Here is a 15,106-nt window from a genome sequence, read left to right on the forward strand (position 1 = left end):
AGTTGCTGTTGATTACGTTACTAAGTGGGTAGAAGCTATTCCAACTAGTAGTGCTGATCATAACACTTCTATTAAAATGCTTAAATAAGTTATTTTCTCGAGGTTTGGAGTCCCTAGATATTTAATGACTGATGGTGGTTCACACTTTATTCAGGGTGCTTTCCGTAAAATGCTTGCTAAATATGATGTTAATCATAGAATTGCATCTCCTTATCACCCACAGTCTAGTGGTCAAGTAGAGTTGAGAAATAGAGAGCTCAAATTAATTTTGCAAAAGACTGTTAATAGGTCTAGAAAGAATTGGTCCAAGAAACTTGATGATGCATTATGGGCTTATAGAACTGCATATAAAAATCCTATGGGTATGTCTCCGTATAAAATGGTTTATGGAAAAGCATGCCACTTACCTCTCGAACTAGAACATAAGGCATATTGGGCTATTAAGGAGCTTAACTATGATTTTAAACTTGCCGGTGAGAAGAGGTTATTTGATATTAGCTCACTTGATGAATGGAGAACCCAAGCTTATGAAAATGCCAAGTTGTTTAAAGAAAAAGTTAAAAGATGGCATGACAAAAGGATACAAAAGCGTGAGTTTAATGTAGGTGATTATGTATTGCTATACAACTCTCGTTTAAGATTTTTTGCAAGGAAACTTCTCTCTAAATGGGAAGGCCCCTATGTTATCGAAGAGGTCTATCGTTTCGGTGCCATAAAGATCAACGACTTCGAGGGCACAAATCCGAAGGTGGTAAATGGTCAAAGAATCAAACATTATATCTCAGGTAATCCCATAAATGTTGAAACCAATATTATTGAAACTGTAACCCCGGAGGAATACATAAGAGACACTTTCCGGAACATTTCAGACTCCGAAAAGGAATAGGTATGTGGCACGGTAAGTAAAGTGACTCCAAAACAATTTTTAAGGCAACATTTCTCCGTTTTGGAATATTTAGAAAAATAGAAAAATTAGTAGCAGTCCGGGAAGGACACGAGGGCCCCACGAGGGTGGTGGGCGCGCCCCCTACCTCGTGAGCACCTCGTGTGCTTTCCGGACTCCGTTTTCTTGCACGTTACGTATTTTGGTTGGTAAAAATTCATTATATATTCTCCCGAAGGTTTTGACTCCCGTATCACGCAAACCTCCTCTGTTCTTGTTTCGAGCTATTTTTCTGTCAGGGTTTTCCAGGCTAGGCATCATGTCATCTCCCTCCTCCAACAATGGTGACAACGATGCTTGGCTAATGAAGATAGATCTGAAGAGGGAAGAACCCACAAGGGTCAACAAGGATGAAAGGATCAAGAAGGCCACGGAAGATCAAGCTCCAGCAGCAAAAGACATCCTTCAAATTGATCATAACCTTCTTACCCCAACTGAGATCGAAGCTTTCAAGATGATTGAGTTAGCTCGTATACAAAACAAGTATCTCACACAAGAAAATATTTTTTTGAAGGATCATATTGTCGCACTCAAGGGCATTATTCGCAAGCTGGAGGACCTCTTACGCTCGATGTGCGATTATCCGCCACCTCCACCTTCTTCACCGACAAAAGATACATGATCACATGGGTATGGGCACTCCCCTTGGCAACTGCCAAGCTTGGGGGAGGTGCCCCCGTATCATATCACAATCACAACTCCTATCTTTACTGTTTTTCTTAGTTCAATCCTATTAGTAGTATCTTGATCTAGTAGAATAAATTTTATGGCATGATCTAGTTTTGAGTTTTGCTTTATGATCTCTCTATGTAATCGAGTCCATGAGCTATATATAATAAAGATTAGTGTTGAGTCAAGGGCTTGATTATTTTGCCATGATCATGGGTGAATAAAAGAAAGAGAAAAAAGAATAAAAAGAAACAAAAAGTTCATATTGATCTTATTGAGAGTAATGACTTCACATAGAAAGAGATGATGATTAAAAGTTGTTGGGAGTTGGCAGACATAGCTTTGGTCATTGTTGCAATTAATAGGAAGTAATAAGGAAAGAGAGGTTTTCACATATAGATATATTATCATTGACATCTTTTATGATTGGGAGCACTTATTAAAATATGACATGCTAAAGAGTTGATGTTGGACAAGGAAGACAACGTAATGAGTTATGTATTTCTTATATCTGAGATAAAGTATGTTGTCATGGATCCTCTAACTTGCTGAGCTTGCCTTTCCCCCTCATGCTAGCCAAATTCTCAGCACCAAGTAGAAATACTACTTGTGCTTCCAAATACCCTTAAACCAGTTTTGCCATGAGAGTCCACCATATCTACCTATAGATTGAGTAAGATCCTTCAAGTAAGTTGTCATCGGTGCAAAGCAATAAAAATTGCTCTAAATATGTATGATTGATTGGTGTGGGAGAAATAAGCTTTATACGATCTTGTGATGTGGAAGTAATAAAAGCGACGGACTGCATAATAAAGGTTCATATCACAAGGGGCGGTATAAAGTGACGTTCTTTCGCATTGAGATTTTATATATCCAACCCTAAAAGCGCATGGCAACCTCTGCTTCCCTCTGCGAAGGGCCTATCGTTTATTATTATCTTCTACCTTATGCAAGAGTCATGGTGATCTTCACCTTTTCTTTTTCATTTTATCCTTTGGCAAGCTCAGCATGTTGGAAAGAACATGATATATATATATCTAATTGGATGTAGGGGAGCATGAACCATTATTGTTGACATTACCCTTGAGGTAAAAGGTTGTGGGGCAAAACTATAAGCCCCTATCTTTCTCTGTGTCTGATTAAAACTCCATAACCACAAGTATTGCGTGAGTGTTAGCAATTATGGAGGACTAAATGATAGTTGAGTATGTGGACTTGCTTTTTAGCTCTGACATAGACTCTTTCCAATGTTATGATAAATTGCAATTGCTTCAATGACTGAGATTATAGTTTGTCGGAGCCCAATAAGGTTTATGATTTATACTTTTGCATTGTGAATAGATCATCACTTGAACATAAGTAATCATATGACAAAGTCTATATATGTTGCTGTTATGAGAATAATCATGATGCCTTCATGTCCGCATTTTATTTTTATCGACGCCTCTACCTCTAAACATGAGGACATATTTGTTGTTATCGGCTTTTCGCTTGAGGACAAGCGAGGTCTAAGCTTGGGGGAGTTGATACATCCATTTTGCATCATGCTTTTATATCGATATTTATCGCATTATGGACTGTTATTTCACTTTATGTCACAATACTTATGGATATTCTCTCTTATTTTACAAGGTTTACATAAGGAGGGAGAATGGCGGCAGCTGGAATTCTGGTCTGGAAAAGGAGCAAATATTAGAGACCTATTCTGCGCAACTCCAAAAGTCTTCAAACTCCACGGAACGTCTTAAAAGAAATAAAGAAAAACCCACGCCAAAGATGAAGGCCAGGGGGCCCACACCCTGCTCACGAGGGTGGGGGGCGCCCCCTAGGGCGCGCCCCCCTACCTCGTGGGCCCCCTGGTGGCTCTCCGACGCCCATCTTCTCCTATATGAGGTCTTTCAATGAGAAAAAATAGAGAGGAACTTTTTGGGACGAGACTCTGCCGCCACGAGGCGGAACCTTGGCGGATCCAATCTAGAGCTCCGGCAGAGCTGTTCTGCCGGGGAAACTTCCCTCTAGGAGGGGGAAATCATCACCATCGTCATCACCAATGCTCCTCTCATCGGGAGAGGGCAATCTCCATCAACATCTTCACCAGCACCATCTCATCTCCAAACCCTAGTTCATCTCTTGTATCCAATTCTTGTCTCAAAGTCCGGGATTGGTGCTAGTAGGTTGCTAGTAGTGTTGATTACTCCTTGTAGTTGATGCTAGTTGGTTTAATTGGTGGAAGATCATATGTTCAGATCCTATATGCATAGTATTACCCCTCTTATTATGAACATGAATATGCTTTGTGAGTAATTACGTTTGTTCCTGAGGACAAGGGAGAAGTCTTGCTATGAGTAGTCATGTGAATTTGGTATTCGTTTGATATTTTGATAAGATGTATGTTGTCTAGCCTCTAGTGGTGTTACGTGAACGTCGACTACATAACACTTCACCATTATTTGGGCCTAGAGGAAGGCATTGGGAAGTAATAACTAGATGATGGGTTGCTAGAGTGACAGAAGCTTAAACCCTAGTTTATGCATTGCTTCGTAAGGGGCTGATTTGGATCTACATGTTTCATGCTATGGTTAGGTTTACCTTAATACTTTTGTTGTAGTTGCGGATGCTTGCAATAGAGGTTAATCATAAGTGGGATGCTTGTTCAAGTAAGAACAGCACCCAAGCACCGGTCCACCCACATATCAAATTATCAAAGTATCGAACGCGAATCATATGAACGTGATGAAAACTAGCTTGACGATATTCCCATGTGTCCTCGGGAGCGCTTTTCCTATTATAAGAGTTTGTTCCGGCTTGTCCTTTGCTACAGAAGGATTGGGCCACCTTGCTGCACTTTATTTACTTTTGTTACTTGTTGCTCGTTACAACCTATCTTATCACAAAACTATTTGTTACCACTTATTTCAGTACTTGCAGAGAATACCTTGCTGAAAACCGCTTATCATTTCCTTCTGCTCCTCGTTGGGTTCGACACTCTTACTTATCGGAATGACTACGATAGATCCCCTATACTTGTGGGTCATCAGTCTGCAACATTCAGATTTGTATGTATCTTGCAAATCTCTATGTCTCTCTCCTTGACTTGATCGCGGATGGAACTGAAGCGTCTCCTGATGTGCTTGGTTCTCTTGTGAAATCTGGATTCCTTTGCCAAGGCAATTGCACCAATATTGTCACAAAAGATTTTCATTGGACCCGATGCACTAGGTATGACACCTAGATCGGATATGAACACCTAGATCGGATATTCCGAAGCAGCTATGTACTCCGCTTCACATGTAGATCCTGCCACGACGCTCTGCTTGGAACTGCACCAACTGACAGCTCCACCATTCAATAAAAATACGTATCTGGTTGGTGACTTAGAGTCATCCGGATCAGTGTCAAAGCTTGCATCGACGTAACCGTGTACGACGAGCTCTTTCTCACCTCCATAAACGAGAAACATATCCTTAGTCCTTTTCAGGTATTTCATGATATTCTTGACCGCTGTCCAGTGATCCACTCCTGGATTACTTTGGTACCTCCCTGCTAAACTAATAGCAAGGCACACATCAGGTCTGGTACATAGTATTGCATACATGATAGAACCTATGGCTGAAGCATAGGGAATGACTTTCATTTTCTCTCTATCTTCTGAAGTGGTCGGGCATTGAGTCTGACTCAACTTCACACCTTGTAACACAGGCAAGAACCCTTTCTTTGCTTGATCCATTTTTAACTTCTTCAAAACTTTATCAAGTTATGTGCTTTGTGAAAGTCCAATTAAGCGTCTTGATCTATCTCTATAGATCTTGATGCCCAATATATAAGCAGCTTCACTAAGGTCCTTCATTGAAAAATTCTTATTCAAGTATCCTTTTATGCTATTCAGAAATTCAGTATCATTTCCGATCAACAATATGTCATCTACATGTAATATCAGAAATGCTACAGAGCTCTCGCTCACTTTCTTGTAAATACAGGCTTCTCCAAAAGTCTGTATAAAACCATATGCTTTGATCACACTATCAAAGTGTATATTCCAACTCCGAGAGGCTTGCACCAGACCATAAATGGATCGCTGGAGCTTGCACACTTTGTTAGCACCTTTCGGATCGACAAAACCTTCTGGTTGCATCATATACAACTCTTCTTTAAGATATCCATTAAGGAATGCAGTTTTGACATCCATTTGCCAAATTTCGTAATCATAAAATGCGGCAATTGCTAACATGATTCGGATGGATTTAAGCATCGCTACGGGTGAGAAGGTCTCGTCGTAGTCAACTCCTTGAACTTGTCGAAAACCTTTCGCAACAAGTCGAGCTTTGTAGACATTAACATTACCATCAGCGTCAGTCTTCTTCTTAAAGATCCATTTATTCTCTATGGCTTGCCGATCATCGGGTAAGTCAACCAAAGTCCACACTTTGTTCTCATACATGGATCCCATCTCAGATTTCATGGCCTCAAGCCATTTAGCGGAATCTGGGCTCATCATTGCTTCCTCATAGTCCGTAGGTTCGTCATGGTCAAGTAACATGACCTCCAGAACATGCTTACCATACTACTCTGGTGTGGATCTTCCTCTAGTTGACCTATGAGGTTCGGTAGTAACTTGATCAGAAGTTTCATGATCATCATCATTAGCTTCCTCACTTACTGGTGTAGGAATCACTAGAACTGATTTTTGTGATGAACTACTTTCCAATAAGGGAGTAGGTACAATTGCCTCGTCAAGTTCTACTTTCCTCCCACTCACTTCTTTCGACAAAAACTCCTTCTCTAGAAAGGATCCATTCTTACCAACGAATATCTTGCCTTCGAATCTATGATAGAAGGTGTACCAAACAGACTCCTTTGGGTATCCTATGAAGACACATTCCTCTGATTTAGGTTTGAGCTTAGCAGGTTGAATCTTTTTCACATAAGCATCGCAGCCCCAAACTTTAAGAAACGACAACTTGGATTTCTTGCCAAACCACAGTTCATAAGGTGTCGTCTCAATGGATTTCGATGGTGCCCTATTTAACGTGAATGCAACTGTCTTTAAAGCATAACCCCAAAATGATAGCGGTAAATCAGTAAGAGACATCATAGATCGCACTATATCTAATAAAGTGCGGTTACGACACACCATTACACTGTGGTGTTCTAGGTGGCGTGAGTTGCGAAACTATTTCGCATTGTTTCAATTGAAGACCAAACTCGTAACTCAAATATTCTCCGCCACGATTAGATCGTAGAAACTTAATTTTCTTGTTACGATGGTTTTTGACTTCACTCTGAAATTCTTTGAACTTTTCAAATGTTTCAGACTTATGTTTTATCAAGTAGATATACCCATATCTGCTCAAATCATCTGTGAAGGTCAGAAAATAACGATACTCGCCACGAGCATCAACACTCATCGGACTGCATACATCAGTATGTATAATTTCCAATAAGTCTGTTGCTCATTCCATTGTTCCGGACAACGGAGTCTTAGTCATCTTTCCCATGAGGCATGGTTCGCAAGCATCAAGTGATTCATAATCAAGTGATTCCAAAAGTCCATTAGCATGGAGTTTCTTCATGCGCTTTACATCAATATGACCTAAACGGCAGTGCCACAAATAAGTTGCACTATCATTATTAAACTTATGTCTTTTGGCTTCAATACTATGAATATGTGTATCACTACTATCGAGATTTAGTAAAAATAGACCACTCATCAAGGGTGCATGACCATAAAAGATATTACTCATATAAATAGAACAACCATCATTCTCTGATTTAAATGAATAACCGTCTCGCATCAAACATGATCTAGATATAATGTTCATGCTTAACGCTGGCACCAAATAACAATTATTCGCGTCTAATACTAGTCCCGAAGGTAGATGTAGAGGTAGCGTGCCGACGACGACCACATCGACTTTGGAACCATTTCCCATGTGCATCGTCACCTCGTCCTTAGCCAATCTTCGCTTAATCCGTAGCCCCTGTTCCGAGTTGCAAATATTAGCAACAGAACCAGTATCAAATACCCAGGCGCTACTGCGAGCATGAGTAAGGTACACATCAATAACATGTATATCAAATATACCTTTCACTTTGCCATCCTTCTTATCCGCCAAATACTTGGGGTAGTTCCGCTTCCAATGACCAGTCCCTTTGTAGTAGAAGCACTCAATCTCAGGCTTAGGTCCAGACTTGGGCTTCTTCACTTGAGCAGCAACTTGTTTGCTGTTCTTCTTGAAGTTCCCCTTCTCCCCTTTGCCCTTCTTCTTGAAACTAGTGGTCTTGTTGACCATCAACACTTGATGCTCCTTCTTAATTTCTACCTCCGCAGCATTTAGCATTGCGAAGAGCTCGGGAATTGTCTTATCCATCCCTTGCATATTATAGTTCATCACCAAGCTCTTCTAGCTTGGTGGCAGTGATTGAAGAACTCTGTCAATGACACTATCATCAGGAAGATTAACTCCCAGCTGAGTCAAGTGGTTATGGTACCCAGACATTATGAGTATATATTCACTGACAGAACTATTCTCCTCCATTTTGCAGTTGTAGAACTTATCGGAGACTTCATATCTCTCAATATGGGCATTTGCTTGAAATATTAACTTCAACTCCTGAAACATCTCATATGCTTCATGACGTTCAAAACATTGTTGAAGTCCCGGTTCTAAGCCGTAAAGCATGGCACACTGAACTATCGAGTAGTCATCAGCTTTGCTCTGCCAGACGTTCTTAACGTTGTCTACAGCAGGCTTGTCACCCAGCGGTGCTTCCAGGACATAATTCTTCTGTGCAGCAATGAGGATAATCCTCAAGTTACGGACCCAGTCCGTGTAGTTGCTACCATCATGTTTCAACTGAGCTTTCTCTAGGAACGCATTAAAATTCAATGGAACAACAGCACGGACCATCTATCTACAACAACATAGACATGCAAAATACTATCAGGTACTAAGTTCATGATAAATTAAAGTTCAATTAATCATATTACTTAAGAACTCCCACTTAGATAGACATCCCTCTAATCATCTAAGTGATCACGTGATCCATATCAACTAAACCATGTCTGATCATCACGTGAGATGGAGTAGTTTTCAATGGTAAACATCACTATGTTGATCATATCTACTATATGATTCACGCTCGACCTTTCAGTCTCAGTGTTCCGAGGCCATATTTGCATATACTTGGCTCGTCAAGTTTAACCCGAGTATTCTGTGTGTGCAAAACTGGCTTGCACCCGTTGTATGTGGACGTAGAGCTTATCACACCCGATCATCACGTGGTGTCTCGGCATGACGAACTATAGCAATGGTGCATACTCAGGAAGAACACTTGTACCTTGAAATTTAGTGAGACATCATCTTATAATGCTACCGCCGAACTAAGCAAAATAAGATGCATAAAGGATAAACATCACATGCAATCAAATATAAGTGATATGATATGGCCATCATCATCTTGTGACTTTGATCTCCATCTCCAAAGCACCGTCATGGTCACCATCGTCACCGGCTTGACACCTTTATCTCCATCGAAGCATCGTTGTCGTCTTGCCAACTATTGCTTCTATGACTATCGCTACCGCTTAGTGATAAAGTAAAGCAATTACATGGCGATTGCATTTCATACAATAAAGCGACAACCATATTGGTCCTGCCAGTTGCCGATAACTGTGTTACAAAACATGATCATCTCATACAATAATTTATATAATCACGTCTTGACCATATCACATCACAACATGCCCTGCAAAAACAAGTTAGATGTCCTCTACTTTGTTGTTGCAAGTTTTACGTGGCTGCTACGGGCTTCTAGCAAGAACCGTTCTTACCTACGCATCAAAAAATACAATGTAGTATAGTGATTGCTTTTTGATCTTCAGAAAGAACCATGTTCATTGAAACCGATTCAACTAAAGTTGGAGAAACAGACACCCGCTAGCCACCTGTGTGCGAAGCACGTCGGTAGAACCAGTCTCGCGTAAACGTACGCGTAATGTCGGTCTGAGCCGCTTCATCCAACAATGTCGTTGAATCAAGAATCAACCAGTGACGGCAAGCAATATGTATATACTCACGCCCACAACTCCTTTGTGTTCTACTCGTCCATATAACATATACGCATAGACCTGGCTCGGATGCCACTGTTGGGAAACGCAGTAATTTCAAAAATTGCCTACGCACACGCAAGATCCATATAGGTGATGCATAGCAACGAGAGGGGAGAGTGTTGTCTACGTACCGTTGTAGACCGAAAGCGGAAGCATTATGACAATGCAGTTGATGTAGTTGTACATCTTCACGATTCGACCGATCCTAGCACCGATGGTACGGCACCTCCACGATCTGCACACGTTCAGCTCGGTGACGTCCCACGAACTCTAGATCAAGCTCAGGTCGAGGGAGATTTTCGTCAGCACGATGGCGTGATGATGGTGATGATGAAGTTACCGACACAGGGCTTCTCCTAAGCACTACAACGATATGATCGAGATGGAAATCTGTGGAGGGGGCACCGCACACGGCTAAACAATCAACTTGTGTGTCTATGGGGTGCCCTCCTCCGCCGTATATAAAGGAGGGGAGGAGGGCGCCGACCGGCCCTTCATGGTGCGCCCCAAAGGGGGATTCCTACTCCTACTAGGAGTAGGTTTCCCCCCTTTCCTAGTCCTAATAGGAGGGGGGAGGAAGGGGAAGAGGAGAGGAAGGAAAGGGGGGCCGGCCCCCTTCCCAATTCGGATTGGGCTTGGGGGCGCGCCCCCACCTCTTGGCCACCTCATCTCTCTCCCACTAAAGCCCATCTAGGCCCATATGGCCCCCGGGGGGTTCCGGTAACCCCCCCGGTACTCCGGTATATGCCCGAACTCATCCGAAACCTTTCCGGTGTCCAAACATAACCTTCCAACATATCAATCTTCATGTCTCAACCATTTCGAGACTCCTTGTCATGTCCGTGATCATATCCGGGACTCCGAACTACCTTCGGTTCATCAAAAACCATAAACTCATAATACCGATCGTCATCGAACGTTAAGCGTGCGGACCCTACGGGTTCGAGAAATATATAGACATGACCGAGACTCACTTCCAGTCAATGACCAATAGCGGAACCTGGATTCTCATATTGGTTCCTACATATTCTACGAAGATCTTTATCGGTCAAACCGCATAACAACATACGTTGTTCCTTTTGTCATCGGTATGTTACTTGCCCGAGATTCGATTGTCGGTATCTCAATAACTAGTTCAATCTCGTTACTGGCAAGTCTCTTTACTCGTTCTGTAATGCAACATCCCGCAACTAACTCATTAGTCACATTGCTTGCAAGGCTTATAGTGATGTGCATTACCGAGAGGGCCCAGAGATACCTCTCCGATACACAGAGTGACAAATCATAATCTCGATCTATGCCAACCCAACAAACACCATCGGAGGCACCTGTAGAGCATCTTTATAGTCACCCAGTTACCTTGTGACATTTGATAGCACACTAAGTGTTCCTCCGGTATTCGGGAGTTGCATAATTTCATAGTCATAGGAACATGTATAAGTTATGAACAAAGCAATAGCAACAAACTAAACGATCATTGTGCTAAGCTAACAGATGGGTCAAGTCAATCACATCATTCTCTAATGATGTGATCCCATTCATCAAATGACAACTCATGTCTATGGCTAGGAAACTTAACCATCTTTGATTAACGAGCTAGTCAAGTAGAGGCATACTAGTGACACTCTGTTTGTCTATGTATTCACACATGTACTAAGTTTCTGGTTAATACAATTCTAGCATGAATAATAAACATTTATCATGATATAAGGAAATATAAATAACAACTTTATTATTGCCTCTAGGGCATATTTCCTTCAACGAGGTCGCCAGGGACGATCCCGTGGCGACGGCAGAAGTAGTGCCATCCCCGACCAAGCACCATCTGCCCCTCGAAGGTCTGAACCTGCACCCATAATTCGCACCACTTGTTTGCAGACTGCATGACGACGCACTTGGTCTTGAGCACGAGCCAATGCCTCGTCACCTCCTGGAACTTGGGAGGGATGATGAGCACGGCTAGATCCTCCTCGTCCATGATTTGCACGTAGAACCGAAGCGGCTCTTGGGACCCCTCCTCGTGGCCGGTCCTAGGAGCTCGTCCCCTTGAACGTGGCTGGATCATGAAGGCGACCCTGCCAGGCAGGTACACCCTCTTGAGCCAGTGGTTCGTGGGGATGAAGTCCACGACGGCCTCGGCGACGACGACGACATGGGCTCCTCCACCGGCCCTGTCCCGCTCCATCTTCATCACCTTGTCAGGTAAGATGACATGGATTAGTAATAGGGCATTGACATCATGCTACATTTGTACTTATTCCTAAAGTAGCAAACACATTGGTCCTACCTACCATGAGAACCATGCACGTAAAGCTAGCATGCACATTTGTACTAGAACCCTAAGCAAGAACATCAAAGACAGCACACCACCAATATAGCTAGCATGCCCATGAACCCTAAGTATGAACATGAAACACATACCAATCTAGATAACATGCACATGAACAATTAGGAAGAACATCAAAGACAACAACAATATGGCTAGCATCATGAACACATTGTTGCACATGAGCACTAACCGTGAACATCAAACACAATCTACCATGGCCGTGAACAGATTGTACATCATGAGCACTAAGCTCACACCAATCTTGCATGCCTATGAACACTATACTAGGCATGCACATGAAACACAGAACAAGCATGAACACTACCCTGCCTATGAACATTACCGCACAATAAGGAATCGATTTGATTCCAATCGAATCGAATCGTATCAAATTGATTCACATCTCACCGGAGCATGCTAATGATGAAAACCCTAATCTACAAATATAAGAGTAGAGGGATTGTTCTTACCGGAGCGGGTGGAGTTGGAGTGTACGCCGGCCGGGGAGAAAACCCCGGCGCGAAGGAGATGGCGAACGAGGAGGGGGAGCCGCCAACACCGACGGGCGTCGACATTGGCCCGGTGCTCCTGCCCACCCGCGCGGTCGAGGAGGAGGAGGTCGCCGTCGTCCATGGGCCTGCGGCGATGCTAAATCCAAAAAAACTAATAAAAAAAATAAAAATATCTAAATTTTTGTTGTTGACAAAGTTTGGCAAATGTTTTCAATGCTTGCACAGTTTCATCTTGAAATGACATTTGTGAAAGTGGTGGCAAAAAAACCAATGTCATTCTATTTTTTACAATATTTCCAGTTTTTACTGTTCATCCGCTGGAGCTCAGGTAATCCGCATCCTGATTCTGCGCATTTTAGTCGATGAGAGGTGGATCGGCATATGACAGCCAAGCCAAACACCGACCAGCTAAGCCCATAGCATGAGACAAACCTCGAATCATGAGACCTGACAAATAATTGGGTTTCTCTGTGTTATCTGCAGTACCCCATTGCTGTGGCGCGATTTATTTTACTACTAGTATAACCACACAAGTGGGGGAGCAGATCCTAAGCGGGAGTTTGCCCAATTTTTCAAACGCTTAAATAATAAGCGGTTGGTGACCCCATCCCAGGTTTTGCTTAGAATAGGAGGGCCGTGGCTGGCGCGCACCCGGAATCTCGGCATATGCCAACAAAAGTCGTGCGCCTGCCCGACAGCGCGCAGAGCGAAAGAGGCGATAAATAATGCGGCGGTTGACCGGACGGACCTCTTCCTTCCGTGTGAACAGTGTATCCACATCAAACATTTGCCTACGTTTGTTGGCACCTACTCTATCTATCCAGACGGCTCTTTGCGTTTTCGTCGGTAACGTAGAGGCCGTTTGCCGCTGCGGGAGGGAAGGGCCGCACCGCCACCCACGGATCCCCCACTCGCTCCTCGTCGCACGCGCGCGCATGAGCCGACGCTCTCTGTATAAAACGGCCACTGTGCACAAGTCAAATCGCCCAGGAGGAGAAGCCAAGCAAAGAACGAAGCACAACACATCTGTCTGTCTTCCTTCATTCACACGCGCGTGCGCGCAAGAGGGGGAGAGAGGGGATTCCTGGTTCGGTGGCGCTCGGCGATGTGATGGCGCAGCCGCGGCAGCAGCAACGACAAGGTCGCCTCGTCGCGGCGCTCCTGGTGCTCCTCTCCCTCTGCTGCCTTGCTCGCCTCGGCGCCGCGGCTTCTGCAGGTACGCACCAGGCGAATACCACCCGTCTCTCTTCTTGTTCTTGCTTGGTGCGACTGTTTGTCTTACCGATCAATCGCTTCGTCGATCCGTGCAGCGAGTGCTGACCCTCACCGGAAGGATGGAGCGGCGACTGCGCTGGACAAGGCCGCGCCACAGGTTTGCCTTGCCCCTCTCTCCATCCCCACCGATTGATTAGTTTGTTAGGTACTACTTGCCGTTTTAGATAGTCGCTGATGCACATAGCAAAACTAGAGTGGAGATCAACCTTTTCTGTTTCATCCATGGTATATATGCAGGAGGAGGAGGCAGTGCCCGGGTTCACGGTGACCACCGTGGAGGAGCGAGCGCGAGGCCGAGGACCGGTGAGGGTGGTGATGGAGGTCGACATCGAGGACTATCCCCGGTATGGCGCCAATGGCCGGCACAACCCGGAGGGTCCGCACCCGTGACAGCGGCCACCACGGCCGCCGCGCCCGCGAGATCAATGCGCGCCGGCCTAGCTAGCCAGCTGCTCGTCACCAGATCTGCTACTAGTTACAGCTAGATTGGTTCGCGCGCACGCGACCATCGCCACCACCCGTGCCTGCGCGCACGGCGAGCTGTCGACGCGGCCGCGTGCCGCGCCGTTGGCCCGTGGCTTCGCTTTTCGCTTTCCGACGTTGATTATTTGTCTTCCGCTACTGCTTCGCTTTCTTTGCTTTCGCTCTTTCGGCCACCGGCTGCTGGACCTGAACATTGTGAGTTGTGACGGCAAGCCGTATGGTACCTGTGTTCGTCCTTGTTTTTCGCCTGTTTATGGCTAGTTCTTTCCCCGCAGGATTCTGCAGAATCAAGATTCTAAAAAGTTCTTTCACAATCTGCTTTCCACAAAATCTGCCGTCAAGTTCTTTTCTAAGATTCGAGTTTAAGATTGTGTATTCAGTTGAGCGTCGAAATGTGTGTAGTAGTCTTAGAAAGAAATCGTTTGATGAATTGTCAACACTTTATTATTTTAAACAATATCTTGTCAAATATGAGCACGAAAGTGATTTACGAATATCATAAAGTGATTTACGAATATTACAACTACAATGGTTTTAAAGTTTTGTTCGTTACAAAAGTGGGTGAACTAAAAATAGAACGAATAATCTCAAGGTATGAGACTAGCAGCAATCGCCTCGCGTGTTGTGTTCATGGTGTCGTCATCATCTTCTGGTGATAGAGTGTTGGCACCTGTAAACAGCAATGGAGGTTGCACATATGCAGCATTCTCAAACTTGTCAAAATGCTCATCACGTAACTTGCTATCACGAGTCCAATTGTGGAGACACATGCATGCAATGACAAC

General features: G+C 43.9%; 1 protein-coding gene across 1 annotated transcript; it reads left to right on the forward strand.

Annotated features, from left to right (window-relative positions):
• Positions 1–13,442: 13,442 nt before the first annotated feature.
• LOC123058259 (uncharacterized) lies at positions 13,443–14,635 on the forward strand. The gene is made up of 3 exons (XM_044481046.1): positions 13,443–13,779; positions 13,874–13,935; positions 14,076–14,635. Exons 1-3 carry the CDS (start codon positions 13,674–13,676, stop codon positions 14,226–14,228), a joined length of 321 nt encoding a protein of 106 aa, XP_044336981.1. The 5' UTR covers positions 13,443–13,673; the 3' UTR covers positions 14,229–14,635.
• Positions 14,636–15,106: the final 471 nt, after the last annotated feature.

Source organism: Triticum aestivum, chromosome 3A (genome assembly GCF_018294505.1).
Source record: "Triticum aestivum cultivar Chinese Spring chromosome 3A, IWGSC CS RefSeq v2.1, whole genome shotgun sequence".
Taxonomy (NCBI): domain Eukaryota; kingdom Viridiplantae; phylum Streptophyta; class Magnoliopsida; order Poales; family Poaceae; genus Triticum; species Triticum aestivum.

Excerpts from the sequence above, each read along its gene's own strand:
- LOC123058259 (XM_044481046.1), top strand. The coding sequence starts at position 13,674 with ATGGCGCAGCCGCGGCAGCAGCAACGACAAGGTCGCCTCGTCGCGGCG. Across the intron at positions 13,780-13,873 it reads CGGCGCCGCGGCTTCTGCAG|CGAGTGCTGACCCTCACCGG; the intron begins GTACGCACCAGG and ends CGATCCGTGCAG. Across the intron at positions 13,936-14,075 it reads TGGACAAGGCCGCGCCACAG|GAGGAGGAGGCAGTGCCCGG; the intron begins GTTTGCCTTGCC and ends GTATATATGCAG.